Here is a 24049-nt window from a genome sequence, read left to right as displayed (position 1 = left end):
CTGCGTTTTTCAGAAAATTATGTATTGATATGTTCTCGAGATTTTGTTGTTGCAGCCTTCGTTGGGGATCAACGGGTGATCGTTGCTGCGTATAGGTATATTGATAATGATGTTGGGATGGTCTTTGACGTTTTGTTTCGCGTCGTTAGGCACATTAGAGATCGAGGAGTCGTAAAAGTATTTTCTTGTATCAAAATTTAAGTTATGAGTTTATGGTGTTGCGTGGGGTGCGTCGTCCCTTGGAGATGTTTGGGACATTTGGGGAGTCGATTTAGTGCCATAGTGTCCTAGGATGGGTCTCTAGGCGTTGTTCACCATTTGTGTAATCGAATTCGAAGAGTATAAGCTTTTAAGTCGCGGAGTCCAGTTTACTCGGCGCCTGAGCGGTAACTTTCTGCCGCCCGAGCGCCATCCTTCCTGTTCGAATGTTTTTCCCCGTAACCTCGGCGCCCGAGCGGAAGTTTCTTACCGCCCGAGCGGTATAGTTCCACCGCCCGAGCGCCACCTCTTCTGTCCAAATATTTTGTTCTTTCTTCTTTTAAAGTTCTAATAGGGAGTTCATGTCTTTTATGGTAGGGAAATGTTCACACGACATCTTAGAGTTTGTTTCGGGGTTTGATGACTTGGTTAGTAAGATCAAACGAGGTCAAGTCCCGAGTGATCTAGAATGTCATAAACTATTTATGCACTACGGTGGTGAGCTCGAGTACCTACGTCTAAGTTATGCAAGTTAAGTGTTGAAATTCATGTTAGTGCGCAGCAGCGGCCCCAAATGAAATCCAACGAATCCCTCAACGCCAAGTAAGTATGTTGACGAGCAAGAAAATATTTTATTTTTGAGGTATGCTAAATGTCTTGTGACCAATTTATGAATGGGTTTGGAAGTCGGTGAACGTGGTCGAGGACCTCTCCACCCCGTTAAATTATGAACGGGTTAGATCGTGGTTGGAAAGTGTTAAATCATGAACGGGGACCAACCAGCCCGTTAAATCATGAACGAGGATCTCATGTATGTGGCAGTGGATACGTCCCTGTCAGCCCAGTACTGTGGTTTGTCTGATCAGGCGTTTATTATGTATGAGTCACTTGCTTTGAAACATGCGTCTACGCAAAATGAAGTAATGTATGTTTAAGTATGATCAAGTATGCAAGCATGTTTATGAAAGCTTTTAAGTTATGGCACGTCTATGTATGTATGCAAGTTCAAGCTCATTTTAAATCCAAGCATCAAGTATGTATGTTATATTTTAAAGTTGCATGCGATTTTATTATGTATTACTTGCTATTCTCAGTTTATACGTGTTGTGTCTTTAGACTCACTAGACTTGATTGTTGCAGGTGATGATGTCTATGATGAGACAGGAGGTCGGGACCAAGGATCAGGCTTGGACTGAGCGGGAGGCTAGACCCGAGGACCGCCCACGCTGTTTAATATTTTTATGCAAGTTTAAAATACTCTGATTTTATGTTTGACGCGAGATGTTTTGAGAAATCTTTTCTTTTAACAAGATCTTTATTGGTGAATAGTTGATGTAGTGACGACCGTACTGATTTTATTTTCGTATTCAAGAAAATTTTTAATTTTTCCGCAAATTTTAAGTAGTACAAGTACGGTTCGTTACAGTTGGTATCAGAGCGGTGTTCTTGTAAATGGTTACGCCTACTGCCAGTTGCAAGAAGCTCACGAAGTCACACCTCAAGTCTGTAAGTTTAAAGTTTTAAATTCATGTTATGTAGTAAGCATTACGTTTGATTTCAGCATGTCTTTGTTTTAAGTTCGAGTTACGTGCATCTTATGATATTAGTATTATGTTCATGCATGTTGGGTTTACGTGTTGGGTAAATGTTAGAACAGTATGCCTCCCAGACGTGAGATTGTGCGTGAAGCAAGCGATGAGAATAGGAAAACCCAGGATGGGGAGAGGGTCACTTCTCTTTGTCCACCCTAGATATGCAGGCTCAGATGATTGCAGGGATGACCCAGTTCTTCGCACAATTTGCGGGGAACCAGACTACAGTAGACACAGGGGCGAGGCCCAGACTAGAGGCAGTCTATGAAATATTTAGGAGGATGAATCCGAAGGATTTTTCGGGGACCACTGACCCGATGAAAACGGAAGAATGGATTAAGTCCATCGAGGTAATCTTTGCATTTATGGAGCTACAGGATGCTGACAGAGCTAGATGTGCCACCTTATTAACAATTGGAGACGCAAGGCTTTGGTGGGAAAGCGCGTCAGTGTCAGTGAACTTACAAACACTGACGTGTAATGGGTTCAAGGAGGTTTTCTACTCCGAGTACTTCACTGAAGAAGTACGCTCTTGCCTGACTAGGGAGTTCATGTTGCTACGACAGGGAGACAGCAGCGTGGTAAACTTCGTCAGGAAGTTTTAGAAGGGAAGTCACTTTGTGCCGCTGATGGCAAATGATGCTCGGGAGAAGATGAGGAAATTTATGGATGGGTTGCGGCCAATCTTGCGCCGTGATGTTCGAGTTGCTGGTCCTATGACTTATACAGTTGTTGTGTTGAGAGCTTTGGCAGCAGGGCAGAACCAAAGGGACATTGAGGTCGATAAGCTTGGAAAGTAACCCTATCAGGCACCTTGTTTTGAGGAATCTTTTTAAGTCATTAAGAAACTTAGGATTAAGTGGATATGAGTACTGGAATTAGGTTGTCTAAGACTACTTGGGTCGTGTAAGTTTTAATTTCAAATTTATGGAATAGTTGATCATACGAGATATTAGGTGAAATAAAAAGGGAATTAGTTATATTCAACCTAGGTTACAAATGTCGAATATTAAGATTTTTATCGAGTAAGAAATCCAAAATCTTTATATGAGGATTCTAGAATTCTGTGGGTTATAAGTGAGGTTGATTTTTTAGAATTAGTCCATCATTAACAAGGAGAAACTTATTAAGCTTTATACGATAGAATGAATTAAGTATTGAGGATACGTCAAAGTGTGTCATTCGTTCGAATGAGGAAGGTTTAAGTGTCTTAGGCCTTAACTATAATGTAATTGGGAAGGAAATAGTTTAAGCATGTGTTTGATGCTTGGAAGGTTTTATTATCTAAGCAGAATATTGATATTGTACATTTCGGGATTTTATGGATTAGTGTTACTCGAAATTTAAGATTTGCAGCAATCTTTATTTTGGATGTACTTGTAAATAGCTAAGTTACGTAAGTTGGTGTCGTAAGTAAAGACTCGATTCAAGTATCGTAGGTCAATATTATTACGGGGTTAAGATAAGGTTTAACTTTTGAGTGTAGTACCAAGGATAGAAGTTGATCAATAAGTTTTGGTGCTAAGATTTCTTAGATTGAACTGCATAAATGCTAATGTAATAGATCGATGAACATTATGGGTATAGTATAAGGAAGGTAAGATACGATAAGTTTGAACCTCCACTTCTAATATTGGGAATTGCGAGAAAAGTCTGAACTCGAGGTCATAGTAAAGTAAAACTAAGACAAGCTTTAGAACTAGATTAGGGCATTACGATTTCTTAGTGATGCAATTTGGACTGACGAATGCTCCAGCGATTTTTATGGACTTGATGAACCGAGTATTCCAGCCCTACCTAGATCAGTTCAGGTATAGTGTTCATTGACGACATCCTCATCTACTTGAAGAGCCATGAGGAGCACAACCAGCATTTGAGGATAGTTCCACAGACCTTGCAGAGTCGCAAGTTGTTTGCGAAGTTCAGTAAGTGTGAATTTTGGTTGGAGAAGGTAGCATTTTTGGGTCATATAATTTCTAGCAGCAGCATTGAGGTGGATCCAGCGAAGGTAGCAGCCGTTAAGGAGTTGGTTGAGCCGAAAAATGCATCAGAGATCCGCAGTTTTCTGGGATTAGCCGGTCACTACCGTAAGTTTATTCAGGGGTTTTCGTCCATAGTAGTGCCACTCACTTCACTGGCCAAGAAGAATGCTAATTTCATGTGGAGTGGCGAGTGTCAGAAGAGCTTCAATACTTTGAAACAAGCTCTCATTTCAGCGCCAGTGTTAGCCATGCCAGCAGGGAAAGGTGATTTTGTGCTATACACCGATGCATCTAAGCTCGGGTTAGGCGCAGTACTGATGCACCAGAGTCGAGTTATAGCTTATGCTTCCAGGCAGTTGAAAGTGCATGAGAAGAACTACCCGACTCACGACCTGGAATTAGCCGCCGTTGTCTTTGCGTAGAATATTTGGATACATTACTTGAACGGCGAGAAATGTCAGATATTTACCGATCACAAGAGTCTCAACTACTTCTTCAAGCAGAAGGAACTGAACATGAGACAGAGACGGTGGTTAGAATTGGTGAAAGACTATGACTGCGAGATTTGCTACCATTCGGGAAAGGCTAATGTCATCGCAGACGTGTTGAGCAGGAAATTGATAGTTGTAGCACAGTTATCAGCACAGAGACCTCTTCAGTCTTAGATTCAGAGGTTTGATTTAGAAGTTTTTCGCAAGGGAAGAGCTCCAAGGCTGTCTAATCTGACAGTCCAGTCTTCTTTGCTAAGCCGTATTCGTGCAGGCAAGCCTTGAGACGAGCAGTTGCAGAAGTGGAAGCTGAAGGATGAAGCCAAGGGCAGTGTACTCTACACAGTGTCAGATGGTAGTGTGAGACACAGAGGTAGAATGTGGGTGCCTAGTGTTGATTCGATCAGAGAGAATATTCTGACAGAGGCACACGCATCTCCGTATTCCGTTCATCCAGGACGTACCAAGATGTACAAGGACCTACAGATTTTGTATTGGTGGCCAGGGATGAAGAGAGACATCCGCAGGTTTGTGTCTGAATGCCTCACTTGTCAGCAGGTGAAGGCAGAACATCAGAGGCCAGCAGGATTGATTAAGCCACTCCCCATCCTAGAGTGGAAATGGGAGAATATTACAATGGACATTGTGGTTGGTTTGCCTAGGTCGGTCAGAGGATCGAATTCTATTTGGGTTATAGTGGACCGACTCACTAAGTCAGCGCACTTTTTTCCACTGAAGACGACTTTCTCCATGACGCAGTACGCGGAGCTTTATATCCGGGAGATTGTTCGATTGCATGGAATCCCAGTTTCTATCATGTCCGACAGGGACCCGAAATTTACATCGTCCTTTTGGAAGAGCCTACATGCAGCCATGGGGACGAAGTTGCTTTTCAGTACCGCTTTTCACCCACAGACAGATGGACAGTCTGAGCGAGCGATTCAAATTTTGGAGGATTTGCTAAGAGCCTGTATGATTGATTTTCAGGGCAATTGGGAATCAAATTTACCTCTAGTGGAGTTTACCTACAACAATAGCTTCCAATCATCTATAGGTATGGCTCCCTATGAGGCGTTGTATGGACGGAAGTGCAGATCATCAGTTCATTGGGATGAAGTTGGTGAGAGAGCAGATCTTGGTCCAGAGATAGTTCAGCAAACTGCCGATGTGGTGGTCAAGATTCGAGACAGAATGAAGACTGCCCAAAGCCGTCAGAAGAGCTATGCTGATAAGAGGAGGAGAGATCTCGAGTTTGCCGTTGGTGATCACGTTTTCGTCAAGATAGCACCTATGAAGGGTGTTATAATATTTGGGAAGAGAGGCAAGCTGAGTCTGAGGTTTATTGGGCCGTTCGAGGTTTTGGACAGAGTTGGGAAATTAGCTTATCGTGTAGCCCTTCTGCCGAATCTGGCCGGGGTACACAATGTGTTCCACGTTTCTATGTTGATGAAGTAGCTTGCGAATCCTTCACATATTCTGAGCTACAAGCCGTTGCAGCTTGCTCCAGACCTATCATATGAGGCGCGACCGATTCAAATCCTAAACAGACAGGAGCGCAGACTCCGGAACAAAGTGACTAAGCTGGTCAAGGTCCAGTGGCTAAACCAAGCAGTGGAAAAAGCCACTTGGGAGTCAGAGGCAGATATGAGACTTCGCTACCCGGAGTTGTTCGGCAAGATTTAATTTCGAGGACGAAACTTTTATAAGTGTGGGAGGAACTGTAGTGCCCAAATTTAGTAAACGTATAACCCATGCATTTAATTAATCATTAAAGTATTTATTACATTTTAAAATGAGTCTTAGTATTGCATGATTTATATAAATGCATTATTTTAAATTAATTATGTTTATGTGATGCACGTTAAAATGTGCTTTTTTTCGAGTTTCATGTTTCAGGCGATTGTCCGAGGCAGGATTGAAGAAAAGATCTGGCGACGATTTTTGGCAATTTCAAAAGATGGTACTTTATTTTAAGTTAAGGATGAGGCGTTTTAAATAATTTATTTAGTTTTAGCATTTTAAAGCCTTATTCATGTACTTAGTAAATTAAGAGTTTAGGACTTTTAAAATTAGTGTGTAATCATTTTTAAATGGGGAGTTTGATTATATTAGTGTGTTTTAACTTTTGATTATTATTTAATTTAGTTAATTTAGCACTAATTTCTCCTAATTAAAAACACACACACACGTTACACACACTCACACACACTTACATGTTTTTACACACACAACACATCTACACATTCATTTTCAGAATTTTTAAGAGAGAAAACGTAGTGTTCTTGAGAGAACAAGCAGCTGCCCCCTTCCCCTTTAATTTCCAACAAGTTTTCGGCAACTTTATTTCAAGATAATCGAGCCACCGTCGTCCCGGATCAACCTCGCTTCCTTCTTCGCTTCGGTATCGTCGTCTCGGTAACGTTTATCAACAAAGGCACGTATAATCTCTCTTTTTCTGCGTCGATCATGTCATATTATGTGTTGCGTTGTTTTATGCGTAAAAATTTATGCATGATATTCATAGTTTGAGCGGTTAATCGTTTGGATCGATTTTGAAAGAAAATTTTTAGATATAAATCACGTTTTTACTGTTCTTCTTAAAACTGCGAATTTTCGGTCGCGAATCTGAGAAAACTTTCATCGTGAAAAATGTATAACATTTCGACACCTTCGATTTGATATAAAATCCGAAATTTTTGGACGAAACTTGAGCGAGTTATGACGCTTTTCGTTGGACTGCTCAAACTGCGTTTTTCAGAAAATTATGTATTGATATGTTCTCGAGATTTTGTTGTTGCAGGCTACGTTGGGGATCGATGTGTGATCGTTGCTGCGTATAGGTATATTGATAATGATGTTGGGATAATATTTGACTTTTTGTTTCGCGTCGTTAGGCACATTAGAGATCGAGGAGTCGTAAAACTATTTTGTTGTATCAAAATTTAAGTTATGAGTTTATGGTGTTGCGTGGGGTGCGTCGTCCCTTGGAGATGTTTGGGACATTTGGGGAGTCGATTTAGTTCCATAGTGTCCTATGATGGGTCTCGAGGCGTTGTTCACCATTTGTGTAATCGAATTTGAAGAGTATAAGCTTTTAAGTCGCGGAGTCCAGTTTACTCGGCGCCCGAGCGGTAACTTTCTGCCTCCCGAGCGCCATTCTTTTTGTTCGAATGTTTTTCCCCGTAACCTCGGCGCCCGAGCGGAAGTTTGTTACCGCCCGAGCGTGGACCCTGGTGCCCGAGCGGTATAGTTCCACCGCCCGAGCGCCACTTCTTCTGTCCAAATATTTTGTTCTTTCTTCTTTTCAAGTTCTAATAGGGAGTTCATGTATTTTATGGTTGGGAAATGTTCACACGGCATCTTAGAGTTTGTTTCGGGGTTTGATGTCCTCGTTAGTAAGATTAAACGAGGTCATGTCCCGAGTGATCTAGAATGTCATAAGCTATTTATGCACTTCGGTGGTGAGCTCGAGTACCTACGTCTAAGTTATGCAAGTCAAGTGTTGAATTTCATGTTAGTGCGCAGCAGCGGCCCCAAATGAAATCCAACGAATCCCTAAACGCCAAGTAAGTATGTTGACGTGCAAGAAAATATTTTATTTTTGAGGTATGCTAAATGTCTTGTGACCAATTTAGGAATGGGTTTGGAAGTCGGTGAACGTGGCCGAGGACCTCTCCACCCCGTTAAATTATGAACGAGTTAGATCGTGGCTGGAAAGCGTTAAATCATGAACGGGGACCAACCAGCCCGTTAAATCATGAACGGGGATCTCATGTATGTGGCAGTGGAGACGTCTCTGTCAGCCCAGTACTGTGGTTTGTCTGATCAGGCGTTTATTATGTATGGGTCACTTTCTTTGAAACATGCCTCTACGCAAAATGAAGTCATGTATGTTTAAGTATGATCAAGTATGCAAGTTTGTTTATGAAAGCTTTTAAGTTATGGCACGTCTATGTATGCATGCAAGTTCAAGCTCATTTCAAATCCAAGCATCAAGTATGTATGTTCTATTTAAAGTTGCATGCGATTTTATTATGTATTACTTGCTATTCTCAGTTTATACTCACTAGACTTGATCGATGCAAGTGATGATGTCTATGATGAGACAGGAGGTGGGGACCAAGGAGCAGGCTTAGACTGAGTGGGAGGCTAGACTCGAGGACCACCCACGCTGTTTTAATATTTTTATGCAAGTTTAAAATACTCTGATTTTATGTTTAACGCGAGATGTTTTGAGAAAGCTTTTCTTTAAACAAGATCTTTATTGGTGAATGGATGATGTAGTGACGACCGTATTGATTTTATTTTCGTATTCAAGAAAATTTTAATTTTTCCTCAAATTTTAAGTAGTACAAGTACGGTTCGTTGCACAAACACAATATTTCAACTCATTTCTCCCCAACTAACTACTAAGAAAACCATCGAAAATATGCAGCAAAACAAAGGCAAGAAACCCACGGCAGCAAGGAATGAGAAGCCATTCAAATTCTTGACTTGTAACCTCCCAACTTAATGTATATTATGGCACATTTAACACCTCCTATAACACTCTTATTCAGTGTCTAGAAAATCCACACTATTACCTTCGAAAAACATCAGAAAAACAGCAGCTTAAATCATGGAAGAACAGCACAAGAACAAGAAAGGAAATCCAACTCCCACTCCGCCGCTCGTATTGGTCGTATTGATTTGTTTTTTCCTCAAAACAAATTCCAGGCATGTATATATGGTTTCTTGACTCTTCAATCAAGTCCTATAGATATTTTTAAACCAATACATAATCATGATTCATGCAACATCATGAAATTTGGACAACAACTACACAATTTTCTGCACAGAATTTTTGACTTTCTCTTTGTGTCTCACGGTTTTGGTTTGCTTTGTGGTTCAGGAGGTTGGCTCTTTTTCCAGGCACCCACGGCTGTTGCTAGGCATGATTTAGAGTATGTTAGGATGTTAGCGATTCATTGGTTTGAGTCCAAACATTTCAAATAAAAGCATGACAATAACTATTTCAACAAGCTACAGATTTGGTGCACGTTTTTCTGTCATTTAGTGTTTAATGGGTGTGTTCGAATCTTGGCTGTCATAGGGGTTGTGGCCATGGTTAGAACTCTACCTTAACATGTCAAGGATGTGACCAAATCATCCCTTTAAGGATTGGTTCACGGATCCATCAAAATTTCACCAAAACAACACAAGTGCATTTCGGGTTCTTCATTTGCTGTGAGTGTACACTTTCGGTTTTTGGGTGTTGGAGGATTGTGGTTGGCTTCTAGCCCATATCCATGGTTCATACAACACTCCGTCATGTCTAGATCGAGCCATGGTCGATCCAATGGCCCTTGAAACGAGACAAGACAGTAAAATAATTCATTACAAGACACTCCATCCCAAGGGGTGCTCTTGGCTGGTATGCTGTTCTTGTTCTAGGTGGTTGCTTGGGTTGTGGTTGGCTTTTAGCCCTTAGACATGGTCCAGGCCATGCTTTAGGATGTTGGTAAGAGTCTTTGGTCGGTGGTTCAAGCCAATGGTCATTAAAATTCAGAGTTTACACCACAAACACACAAGCTGCTACTGCTGGATTTTGACAGCAACTTTCATCTTCGGTTTTGGTGCTTGTTTGAGTTATTGGTTGGCTTTTAGCCCATGGCCTTGGACTAGACAGTACCTAAATGAGTTAGTAAAGTCATGTTTTTGGCCGTTAGTGATTTGGTCGAGTTTAGAGGTCGTACGAGAATTTACGGTGAAAGGTGCCAAAATGACTCTCGAAAGGGTGTTTTATGTTTTTGGATTCCTTTCACCAATTTTCGTGTTTTAAAGTTATTATGCATGTTTTTCAGTATGCTTGGTGTATTTTTAATCATGGTTAAACGTCGGCTTAATGTTGGTTCGGTTTAGTACGAAGCCATGATTGAAAAATTAGGTTGTTGGTCTTAATCGTCTCGTTTTTTATTCGGTTGTCAAGTTTAAACCAAGATAATATAATTTGCATGTGTCATATATTAGAAGTAAGTCGCAGCAAGCCTGGGAACGATCCGACTCATCCGGTAAAAATAAGGTTATAATTATATTACGTGCATAAAAATATAAAATGTTTATTTTTGAGATATATGAGATATGTCTTGTGACCACCTTATGTTTATGGGTCTGGAAGTCGGTAGGCGCAACCGAGGACCTCTCCGCTCAGTGAATTACGACCGGTTTACGATTATGTATGGGTACGGATATCCAGTCCAAGGGCTGTGGTGATCTCTACCGCCCAGTATACTGTGGTTTACTCTAATCAGGCGCTCACGTTATGTTATGGGCCACTTGCTTAGAAACATTATCTCTACAAGCAAATTTTGATATGATATGACAGGGATCTATTGAGCAAAGCTTTTACGTATGATTTTCAGATATGCACGTAGTTATAAGTATTCATGATACGGTTTTCACCATACTCTTTACGTTACTTTATTTTTACGTTGCATGCGATTTTATGATATATATTACTTGTTATTCACGATATATACATGTTGAGTCTTTAGACTCACTAGACTTTATTGTTGTAGGTACTGATGAGGTCGAGACGGAGGGCGTAGACCAGTGAGCTATCTTGTGGCAGTGTAGAAAACCCGAGGACCTCATGTTTTAGTTTATGCACCTCTTATTATTCAAACTCGGTTTTAATACGTTGGATTATTTTTAAATTTTTGTTTACGTTGGATTATTTTGAAATTGTTGCTTGAAACAATATTTACTTCCGCTGTTATTTTAAAGTTAAAATTATTTACATGTTTATTTTATAAATGAAGCAAGATAATTATCTATTTAGAAAAATTTTAATAATTCCGCAAAAATATGAATACGAAATACGGGCCTTTACAGTTGGTATCAGAGCCTATGATCTTGTAATGGGTTGTACTACTACTGCTCTCGAGAAGCTCATGAAGTCACGTCTTCGGTCTGTAAGTTTCAAGATTACGCATTTATTTTAAAGCCTGAAATATTTTTACATCATGATTGCATGAAAGATTTTATATCAAGATTACGATTATGCATTATTTATTTAAATTTAAAGAAATAGTGGAATTATGCATGTTAGTTACGCATGGGTTATAATTATGGAACAGAATGCCTCCTAGACGCATTATTGATCGCACGGGAGGTGATGAGCATCGTCATGAGAACGAGGAGAGTGATTTACCACCACCCCCTACACCAGACATGAATGGCCAGATGCTAGCTAGGATGACTCAGTTCTTCGCACAGTTTGTAGGGAACAATGCAGTGGGAGCTAGACAGACGGGGCCGAAGGCTATCTATGAGCGGTTCATGAAGATGCGACCGAAGGAGTTCTTAGGGACGTCAGATCCTATGGCTGCCGAGGGCTGGATCAAGTACCTTGAAGTTATTTTCGAGTTCATGGGGCTCGAAGATGGAGATAGGGTTCGTTGTGCGACTTATCTGTTTGGAGGAGACGCTCGCCTGTGGTGGGAAGGAGCATCTGTAGCTTTGGATTTGGCTACTTTGAGCTGGACGCGTTTCACAGAGGTATTCTACTCTAAATATTTTACTGAAGAGGTGCGTTTCAGGTTGACCACGGAGTTCATGACCCTGAGGCAGGGAAACTTGACTGTTACGGAGTTCATCCGTAAGTTCGAGAGGGGATGTCATTTTGTACCCCTAATTGCTAATGATGCTGGAGCCAAATTGAGGCTTTTTCTGAATGGTCTGCGGCCGATCTTACGCCGTGATGTTAGGGTGGCTGGCCCTACTACCTATGATGTTGCTGTTTCCAGAGCTCTAGCGGCAGAGCAAGACCAGAATGATATTGAGCGTGATCGCCAGGGTAAACGACCATTTCAGGCACCACACCGCCCTCGTCAGCAGCATCATCAGAATAAGAGACCTTTCCACGGTCCACCCAGGATCAGAGGGCAGCAGCAACAACAGCAGGGACGAGCAGTTCCAAGGACAGTGGAGTATCCAGTCTGTGCCAAGTGCTCACGTCGTCATGCTGGGACTTGTATGTATGGTTCGGGAAAGTGTTACAAATGTGGTAGTACTGACCACATATTGAAGAATTGCCCTCAGAAGAATCTGCCTACCCAAGGTAGAGTTTTTTCTCTCCATGCTGCAGAGACTAACCCGGAGACGATGCTCATGACAGGCATCCTAAATCTTTAAGTTGTATTTAAAGTTTAATGTTTTGGGTTAAGATTTTGAACTTAGAATTTACGATAGGGTTGCATGTTCTAATCAGTGTTAGCTACGGGCCTTTAGGTTAAAAGAACTTTGACCTTAGCATGTCTACAAGTATAGTTCTTGTAAAACTATTGCATTTAGCATGATATTCCGATCTTTCAGGGAGAATATTTATAGCCGGTTCAGCTACGAAAGCCTTGATAGATTCAGGGGCTACTCATTCATTCATTTCAGAAACCTTTGCAAATTCTCTCAAGGTCAAGACAATTGGGATAGACATAGCATATTCAGTAGCATTGCCTTCTGGAGAAGAGATGAAAGCTACTAATGTGATCCGGGATATAGATATCGAACTTCATGGTAAACTTGTGTATGAGGATCTTATGGTTCTGCCGATGCCAGAATTTGATATCATTCTGGGGATGGACTGGCTAATGAGGAACCGAGTTTTGATTGAATTCGAGCGGAGATTTGTTCTAGTCCGACCGCCTGGGATGGAGAAATTCTTATTCGAGCCAGACAGGTATTTTAATTTACCGCGTATAATACCTTATGTCCAGGCTAGGAAACTCATGCATCGAGAGTGCTGGGCATTTTTAGCTACTCTTGTATCTGTTCCCGAGACGCCCAAACAGTCGGCATCCGATATTCCTATTGTCCGGGACTTTCTAGACGTTTTTCCCGATGACGTCTCTGGTTTACCACCTGTGCGAGAGGTGGAATTTTATATTGAGCTTATGCCAGGTACCACACCGATATCGAAAGCACCATACCGTTTAGCACCGACAGAGATGGCAGAACTCAAGAAACAGATTCAGGAACTTCTTGACAAGGAGTTCATTCGCCCGAGCTTTTTGCCATGGGGCACATCGGTCTTGTTTGTGAAGAAAAAGGATGGTTCGATGAGGCCCTGCATTGATTACCGGGAGTTGAACAGAGTTACAGTGAAGAACAAATACCCACTCCCGAGGATTGAAGATTTATTTGATCAGTTGCAGGGAGCTTCAGTATTCTCCAAGATTGATTTGCGTTCTGGTTATCATCAACTGAGAGTGAAAGACGCCGATGTTCTCAAGACTGCTTTCAGTACTCGTTATGGACACTTCGAGTTCTTTGTGATGCCGTTCGGGTTGACGAATGCACCAGTGATCTTCATGGATCTCATGAATCGCGTATTTCAGCCATATCTTGATCAGTTCGTGATAGTATTCATAGATGATATTCTCATCTACTCAAAGAATCAAGAGGATCACAGTAGACATCTGACCACAGTATTGCAGACCTTACAAAAGCACAAGCTATTTGCGAAGTTCAGCAAGTGCGAGTACTGGTTAAAGAATGTGGCGTTCTTAGGCCACGTCATTTCTAGCAGCGGTATTGAGGTAGACCCGGCGAAAGTTGCAGCAGTCAGAGATTGGGTTGTGCCACAAAATGCATCAGAGATCCGTAGTTTCCTTGGGCTAGCAAGATACTATCGGAAGTTTATTTGGGGATTCTCCTCCATTGCAATTCCACTCACATCATTGACGAAGAAGAATATTAAGTATGTGTGGAGCGAGGAATGTCAGAAGAGCTTCGATACATTGAAGCAAGCTCTTATTTCAGCACCAGTGTTGGCCATGCCTTCAGGACCCGGAGATTTTGTTTTGTATACCGATATTTCGAAACTCGGTTTAGGCGCAGTATTGATGCAGCATGGGAAGGTGATAGCATATGCTTCTCGTCAGTTGAAGATTCATGAGAAGAATTATCCTACCCATGATCTAGAGTTGGCAGCCGTAGTATTTGCATTGAAGATTTGGAGGCACTATTTGTACGGAGAGAAGTGTCAGATCTTCACCGACCACAAAAGTCTCAAATACGTCTTTACACAGAAAGAGTTAAATATGCGGTAGAGGCGTTGTTTGGAGCTAGTGAAGGACTATGACCGTGACATTAGCTATCATCTTGGCAAAGCTAATGTAGTTGCGGATGCGTTGAGCAGGAAAGTCCCAGGGATGGCTCATTTGGTGGTTTTGAGACCTCTTCAGTTTGAGATGTAGATGTTTGATCTAGAGACATATCCTCGAGGTAGAGTTCCTCGTCTATTTACTTTGACGATTCAATCTTCTCTTCTAGACCGTATTTGCAGTGGACAGTGAGCAGACGAGCAGCTGGCAAAGTGGAGGCAGAGAGATGAAGCAAAGGGTAGTATCTTGTACACAGTTAGAGACGGTATTGTCAGATATCGAGACAGAATGTGGGTTCCGAGCAAAGATTCTATTCGAGAGGATATATTATCTGAGGCCCATATGTCATCGTACTCTATTCATCCAGGGAGTACGAAGATGTACAAAGATCTGCAGTTATTATATTGGTGGCCCAGAATGAAGAGGGATATCAGATGCTTTGTGTCCGAGTGTCTGACATGTCAACTAGTGAAAGCGGAGCATCAGAGACCAGCCGGCATGCTCAAGCCTCTTCCTATTCCCGAGTGGAAGTGGGAGAATGTTACCATGGACTTCGTTTTCGGATTGCCGAAGTCAGTCAGAGGGTCAAATGCTATATGGGTGATAGTTGATCGTATCAGCTCATTTCTTGCCTATTAAGACGACTTTCTCCATGATTCAGTATGCAGAGTTGTATATCCAGGAGATCGTCAGAATTCATGGTATTCCTGTTTCTATAGTGTCTGACCGAGATCCTAGATTCACTTCCTCATTTTTGAAGAGCATAAATTCAGATATGGGTACTAAGTTGTTGTTTAGCACAACTTTTCACCCAGAGACAGATGGTCAGTCCGAGAGAATCATTCTGATTTTGGAGGATCTTCTTCGTGCATGTGTCCTCAATTTCTCAGGGAGTTGGAAATCAAAGTTATCGTTGGTGGAGTTTACCTATAAGAACAGTTTTCAGTCGTCTATAGGTATGGCTCCATATGAAGCACTGTACGGTCGTAAGTGTAGATCGCCTATTCATTGGGATGAAGTTGGGGAGAGAGCAGAATTGGGTCCAGAGATTGTGCAGCAGGCTGCTGATATAGTAGTCAAGATCCGTGATAGGATGAGGACTGCTTAGAGTAGACAGAAGAGTTATGCGGATCAGAGAAGGAGAGATTTAGAGTTCGCTGTTGGTGACCATGTTTTCGTGAAGATAGCACCGATGAAAGGTGTCATGCGGTTCGGGAAGAAAGAAAAGCTCAGTCCGAGATTCATTGGACCATTTGAGATCCTCGACAGAGTTGGGACATTAGCTTATCGTGTTGCTCTTCCGTCGAATCTGGCCGGAGTACACAACGTGTTTCATGTCTCTTTGTTGAGGAAGTATATGGCGAATCCATCGCATGTCCTAAACTTTGAACCGTTGCAGCTCACTCCGAACTTGTCTTATGAGGAAAGACCAGTACAAATTTTAGACAGACAGGAGAAAAAGCTTCGGAACAAAATGGTCAAGTTAGTGAAAGTCAAATGGCTCAATCATTCGGAGGAGGAAGCTACGTGGGAATCTGAGCCAGAGATGAAGAGTCGTTATCCCGAGTTATTCGGTAAGTTTTAATTTAGGGGACGAAATTTTTTAAGGGGGGGAGAGTTGTAGAACCCGAAAATCAAATTACGTATAAGCCATGCATAATTGCTATTATGTAAAAAATATATATAATATATATATATATATATATATATATATATATATATATATATATGATTATATGAAGTGTTTTATTTATTTTAAAAATAGATGTTTAGTTTTATCTTTTCATGATAAATATGTGAGGCAGGACCGGAGATTGGAGATTTGAGATAAGATTAATAATAAGAAAAATATTCCTAAATTTAATTTAAATCAAAGAATAATTTAATTTAAAGAAAAAGAATGTCTTTGGGATTTAATAAATTAATTAGAGCTAAGTTGGTAAATAAGTTTCTTAGGTTAATATTTAATTAAAGCTTAAATAAAAATATGTAAACATATGGGGATGAATTAATCTAGGTATAATATATTCAAGAAATTAATCATAGCATTTGAATATTTAAATTTGATGTCATGAATGCAATGCAATAATCTATCCTAAATTTAATGGGTAAATTCAGTAAAATATATAATGAGGGTGCTAAATTTTAAGCAATTAAAATACAAGATTTAAACAATAAAATACAATGCAAATTAGTAATAATAATTTTGGGTCCAACATTTAAATAATTCAAAGATTGATAACTCTCCATTCAAACCACTCCTAATTGCACTTCATGGAGTATTCATTCCCATTTTAATTCACTAATTAGTATTAATTCAAACACAATATTACATCTCATTTCTCCCCAACTATTAAGCAAAGCTTTTACGTATGATTTTCAGATATGAACGTAGTTATATGTATTCATGATACGATTTTCACCATACACTTTACGATACTTTATTTTACGTTGCATTCGATTTTATGATATATATTACTTGTTATTCACGATATATACATGTTGAGTCTTTAGACTTACTAGACTTGATTGTTGTAGGTACTGATGAGGTCGAGACGGAGGGCGTAGACCAGTGAGCTATCTTGTGGCAGCAGTACAAAACCCGAGGATCTCATGTTTTATTTTATGCACCTCTTATTATTCAAACTCAGTTTTAATACGTTGGGTTATTTTTAAAAGTTTGTTTACGTTGGATTATTTTGAAATTCTTGCTTGAAACAATATTTACTTCCGCTGTTATTTTAAAGTTAAAATTATTTACATGTTTATTTTATAAATGAGGCAAGATAATTATATATTTAGAAATATTTTAATAATTCCACAAAAATATGAATACGAAATACGGGCCTTTATAGTATGTCTCAAAAGTGGTTGCAATAAAAGATCTAAAAATAAAGTTTGCCAAAGCATTTGATTAAGATCTCATAACCAGTAACATAAATCAGAGAATTTTGATCGTTTCATAAACTTAAAACATGGCGGTCCTCGGGTTTAGCATCCCGCTCAGTCCAAGCCAACTCCTTAGTCCCCACCCCTAGTCTCCTCCAAGTCATCCTCACCTGCATCGATCAAGTCTAGTGAGTCTAAAGACTCAACACGTATAAGCTGGAAGTAACGAGTAATACGTAATAAAACCACATGCAACTTTAAAATAGAGCGTACATACATGAATTTGAATTTGCACTTAAACTTGAACTTACATACGTACATACATAGACGTGCCATAAACATAAAACTTTTCATAAACTTGCTTGCATCGTACATTCATGAACATACATATCACCACTTTGCGTAGAGGTATGTTTCAAAGCAAGTGACCCATACATAAATAAGCTTGATCAGACTAAACCACAGTACTGGGCTGACAGGAAAAATCCACTACCACATACATGAGATCCCTGTTCATTCTTTAACGGGTGGATTGATCCCTGGTCATTATTACCGCTTTCCAATCCTGATCTAAACCCGTTCATGCTTTAACGGGGTGGATTGGTCCATGGTCATGTTTTACCGATTTCCAATCTCATACATAATTTGGTCACAAAACATTTAGCATACCTCAAAAACTTAAAAGTATTTTCTTTTCATGTCGAACATACTTACTTGGCGTTGAGGGATTCATTGGATCTCGTTTGAGCCCACTGCTGCACATACTAACATGATTACATGCACTTAATATTTCATAGCCTAGACGTAATCGTTGTCCTCACCACCCGAATGACAATTTTTTAAGACAATTATAAAATCACTCGTGATTTGTCCTCGTTTAATCAATGTACTAAACTACGACATCGACCCCCGGAACAAATCCTAATATGATGTGTGAATATTTCCCAAAACATAAAAGACATGAGCCTAAAATAGTGTTTTGAAAAGTCATGGACAAGCGCCTAGGCGCTGGACAGTGCTGCGCTGCGGCACTGCCTAGCAAGCGCTGCGGCGCTAATTCTAGCGCACAACCAAGACAAAATAACACATTTTGATGCAATTTTAAAAGTCATGCTCAAACGACTCAAACCAATGCAACGAGACTCATCTTAGGACGCTATGACAAGATTCAACTCAAACAAATATTCCCAAAACAACGACGCACAACAACTACGCAACATATTCCGTAAACATGAATTTTGACACTAAAATACTTTCTACGACTTCTAATGCAACCAAGTGCCTATCGACCCGAGACGAAGCACCAAACATCAACCCCAAACCATACGCACAATACTTAAACTCAGCATTAGTTACCCAACGTTCCCAACAAAGCCTGCAACAGATAACTTCAAGAATACATCAATAAAATAATTTTCAAAAAATGCAATTTTAGCAGTCCCACGAAAAACACCATAACGCACTCAATTTCTGTGGGGACCCGGACGCTAATCAAGTTCTTAATCATAATTGGGACTAATTAATCAATTATAAGACAGGGTCTAAATTTTTTTTTCTTTTTAAAATACAAAGCGGAAACGTAATGTAATTTACTCAAATTACATATTAAACATGAACATACAAATCTTGTGTTATCTACAAGACTTCAACTAGGTTACTACATCTCAGTGCTGAATCCTATGTTGCTTCGAAGCCCAGATCTCCACGCTATCTAATCTTCTCTCATCCTCTTCTTGACCCTGATCCAGCCCCACCTGTTGTCATGCACACATATAAACAAGACAACAACCGGATAACTCCGGTGAGAATAAATCCCAGTATAAACAATGTATACATGCAATCATATAGAAGCATATACGAAAGCATATAAGAAATATTCATAACATGTATCAACTCAGAAACATAAATCAACATCAAGCATTCAATAAACTTGAATGATATAAACAATGTAAATCAACATGTCGTATCAGACTCAACTCAACCGACGCGTCGTATCAGACTCGACTTCACTGACGCATCGTCTCAGACTCGACTCAACTCTAACCTAGGGATCCCGATGTCTAGATATAGGTAATTATATCGATTCTCAGTCGATATGAATGAATCAATCCCTAAACGGCATCGATATAATTCATATATCAATGTCTGGGCGAATCAGCCGCAGAATTGACGAATCAGTCAAGAATTAGGCGAATCAGCCACTAACTAGACGAATCAGCCTGTAATTAAGCGAATCAGCTTAAGTTTAGACGAATCAGTCAATAACCAGACGAATCAGTCGGTAATTAAGCGAATCAGCTTAAGTGTAGACGAATCAGTCAATAACCAGACGAATCAGCCGGTGACTAGGCGAATCAGCCTATGACTCAACGACTCGGTGATCAATACATGCATTCAGTATCTAAGCAAATCAATCGATGACTAGCGAATCAGCAGTCATTACATGCAGTGGCTATAAATCAATAGATTACAATCATAAATCTCATCAATTGCAAATATCAATGCAATAAATGAAAGTATGTGATTTAGGGAGACTCGAGTCAAACCTCACTCGAGTTGTGCAATCCCAACTCAACATTAATTTATACCTTTCTTTCTGATATTCTGACCCTGTCGAAGTCTCGAAATCAAAGCCTGTCAATACTCAATCTGACAATCACAATATCGAGGGTACAATATCAATACACCACTCCATCAATACTGGGTATAATCAGAATCCAATCAAATTCTGTTTCAACGGCATAACATCATAATCTCAATATATCCAGCAATACCATATCAGGCAGATATCAATTCTAACGTCTTATACTCGATAATCACTCAATCTGGATATCAATTCTTATTCAACTCAACTCTAAAAATCATAACAATTTCATATGGTATCTGTTCCTCAGTCCTGTTTCAATTATACGATGTCTAACATGCCAAGAACATCATATATGAATCATATCAGATTCTGACAATACCATAATTTCAAAACATATCAAAACGTAGCAAAACTTATGTCCAGTTGTAGCCTACGTCGATAGGAACTCAATACCGAAGTCGGATTCAAAATCGGACGGACGGATTTCTCACAAAAGGCGTAAGGATTTTTCACAACCTTCCTCGGCCCTTTTTTTTCGATTTCCTTTCGTTTCTCCTCTTTCTGAGAATTGCAATATGTGTATATATATATATATATATATATATACATACACGTAACATGCTCGAGCGTGGCACTTTCTGCCCGGATGCTTGGTTTATCACACATTGGCGCTCGGGCGGTAATATTCTACCGCTCGGGCGCCGAACTTTCTGTTCGAGTATCATTTTTATGGTGCATTGGCGCTCGGGCGATCTCTTTCTACCGCTTGGGCGCCACGAGTTCTGTACAAAATCTTGTTTTTCTTGCACCTACGCCCGGCTTTTCCACGTGAGCTCCTATAACCTCAAGTCTACCAATTTATCAACATCTGATTACAGTAATTAAATCTCGGGCATTACATTTTCTATCCAAATAGTTTGAATTTTGTATCAAATCGAAGGTATCATAAAGTTCTATGATTTTCATGTTGAAAGTTTTCTCAAAATCACGACCGAAAAATCTCAGTAATTCAAAGTACAGTAGGGTTCGAAATTTCAGATCTAAAATTTCTTAAAAACACATCCAATAAATTTTCTGCTCAAACTACTACATAACGTTCACATGATTTCATACAAAATACAATAAAATTTGTACTATGACAAGATCGACGCAGGAAAAACAGAATATACGTGCCTTTTGATGTGAAAAAATCACGATACGGCGATACCTAACCGGAGACGGTGCGAGGCTTGATCCAAGACGATCGTGGAGCGATTTTTTTGCAATAAAAATCACCAAAAACCTGCTGGAAAATCGAAGGAAAGGGGCGGCTACTTTTCTCTCAAGACCCCTAGGTTTTTGTCTCTCAAAAATCTGAAAAATAAAATGTGTAGGTGTGTGTTGTGTGTTTTTACATGTGAGTGTGTGTAAGGGTGTGTGCGCGTTTGTTTTAGAGTAATTTAGGGAATTGATTTGCTTATGTAATGCCCGAGATTTTGGTTATTGTATTCCGGAATGATTCGTGGATAAATTGATGTGATTATAGACGGAACGGATTAGACCGGGAAAGACGGGAAAATATATGAAATGTGCGAGGAACAGTAGCCCTCGCACATATGCGCGGTACTGATGCGCGCATATGCGCGAAGTGGGCAAAGGACATCGCGCATATGCGCGAAGTGAGTGTGCGCATATGCGCGAGCTGTTCAAGCCGAGTCCAGAGAGCCTCGTGCATATGCGCGAAGCTGAGGCGCGCATGTGCACGAGCTGCGAGGATGACACGCCCCGAGACATACTGTCTCGCGCATATGCGCGAGACGTGTTTCATGTAGGATGAGCCATCTGCCTTAATGCATGTTACGTGTGTGTATATATATATATACGTACATTATACTTCTTTAGAAACAAAAGAAACGAGAAGAAAATCGAGGAAAGGGAAGAGAAAGTTTTCTAAAGCATAGACTTGTGATTTTTATAAAATCCGTCCGTCTGATTTGAATCCGACTTCGGTACTGTGTTCCTATCAACGTTGGCTTCAACTAGACGTAAGTTTTGCTACGGTCTGATATGTTTTGAAATTATGGTATTGTCAGAATCTGATATGATTATTATATGATGTTCATAATTGAAACCGGACTGAAGAACAAATACAATATGGAATTGTTATGAATTTCGGAGTTGATTGGATATCAGAATTGAGTCGTTATTGATTATGAGATATTGGAATTGATATCTGATAGATTATGGCTGGGTAAATTTGAGATTATGCCATTATGCCGTTGAAACGGAATTTGATTGGATTCTGATTATATCCCGTAGTGATTTGAACGGGTATTGATATTATACTCCTTGATATTGTCATTGCAAGATTGATATTGACAGTCTTTGAGTTCGAGACTTCGACAGAGTCAGAGTAACAGAACGAAAGGTATAAATTAATGTTGAGTTGGGATTGCACAACTCGAGTGAGGTTTGATTCGAGTTTCCCTAAATCACATACCTTAGTTTATTGCAGTGATATTTGCAATTAATGATATTGATGTGTGTGGTCTATTGATTCATAGACAATGTATGTATTGAGTCATAGTCTGATTCGTCTAGCTATCGGCTGATTCGCCTAGTCACTGGCTGATTCGCCTAGTCATTCGCTGATTCGCCCATTCTGTGGCCGATTCCCCCAGACAATGGATATATGAATTATATCGATGCCGTTTAGGAATCGATTCATTCCTATCGACTGAGATTCGATATATTTGTCAATATCTAGACACCGGGATCCCTAGATTAGGAATGAGTCGAGTCTGAGTCTGAGTGTGATTCATTGCTTGATATTGATTTATGTTTCTGATTTGATACATGTTATGAATATCTGTTATATGCTTTTATATTGTACATATGATTGCATGTATACATTGTTTATACTGGGATGTATTTCTCACCGGAGCTATCCGGCTGTTGTCTTGATTTGTATTTGTGCATGACAACAGGAGGGGCAAGATCAGGATCAGGAAGAGGGTGAGAGATTCAGGATTAGCGTGGAGATCCAGACTTAGAGTAGAGTGATTTTCAGTACTTGACATAACGACTGAACTTTAATTAAGTTAAATAAATGTTCTGCAAGATTTGTACTATTACACTGACACGTGTATCAGATTTATTATTTTACGTTTCCGCATTTGTATATTAAAAAAAAAAAAATTATGTCCCACTATTACTTAGTTGTTAACTTTTATCTTAATAACAATTAAGTGTTGAATTAGGTTTGGGTCCCCACAGCAGGTGGTATCAGAGCAATAGGTTACCTTAGACTGAGATAAGAGCTAGTGAGCGGGGTTGAATGAATTTTCTTTCCTTTCTTGTGATTGATAGCATGTCTAATGCTTTATATAATACATGTTTACTTGGCTATCTGATTTGATTTGTAACGTGTATTATTGAGAATGAATCAGAACCGATTCTTGATCAGCTGTAAGATGATCGGAGGGGGGAACTGAACTAAAATATATTTTTGGTATTGGATTACTAATCCTTTTGATATTCAGATATGCCTCCTCGAACACCCCCGGAACAGGGTAGCACTTCGAATCCTCCACTGGATGTGACAGCAACTCCAATGGAAACATTGTTGAAAAAATTTCAGTCATTCAAACCGCCAACCCTGAAAATAACAGAGACTTCGGTTGACTGTGAGAGTTGGTTGGATGACATAGAAATGTTGTTTGATTCGTTGGAGTATACAGATGAGCGACGAGTTCGGCCAATAGGACACCAGTTGCAGGACGTTGCAAAGAACTGGTGGATTACGACAAAAAGAGCATTGGAGCATTGAGGTACGACTATTACCTGGAATGTATTTAGAACTGAATTTTATCAGAGATTTTTCCCAATGTTGTACAGGAAAGACAAGGGGGCCGAATTTGCTAATCTGAGACAGGGTCAGTTGAATATTGAGGAGTATGTGACCAAGTTATTTACTTTGTTGAGATTTGCCCCACATGTTGCTGAAAGCGAGTAAGCTACTGTTGATCAATTCATCAATGGCCTGAACCCCAAGATTTTTACATTGGTGAACAGAGGGCGACCAAATAACTTTACTGACGCCCTGAGTAGAGCTAAAGGAGCTGAAGCTATGAGACAGAAGGGAGCTTCATATGTTCCTCCAGCACCGGGGCCACAACAACCTCTTCCCAGA

General features: G+C 40.0%; 1 protein-coding gene across 1 annotated transcript; it reads left to right on the top strand.

Annotated features, from left to right (window-relative positions):
- The first annotated feature begins 1951 nt into the window (after positions 1–1951).
- On the top strand, positions 1952–2395 carry LOC140805479 (uncharacterized). Its single transcript, XM_073161750.1, has one exon. The coding sequence runs from the start codon at positions 1952–1954 to the stop codon at positions 2393–2395; it is 444 nt and encodes a 147-aa protein (XP_073017851.1).
- Positions 2396–24049: the final 21654 nt, after the last annotated feature.

This window comes from Primulina eburnea, chromosome 11 (assembly GCF_022965805.1).
Source record: "Primulina eburnea isolate SZY01 chromosome 11, ASM2296580v1, whole genome shotgun sequence".
Classification (NCBI taxonomy): Eukaryota; Viridiplantae; Streptophyta; class Magnoliopsida; order Lamiales; family Gesneriaceae; genus Primulina; species Primulina eburnea.
The sequence above is the reverse complement of the archived record's forward strand: the minus strand, read 5'-3'. Positions and strand labels throughout refer to the sequence as shown.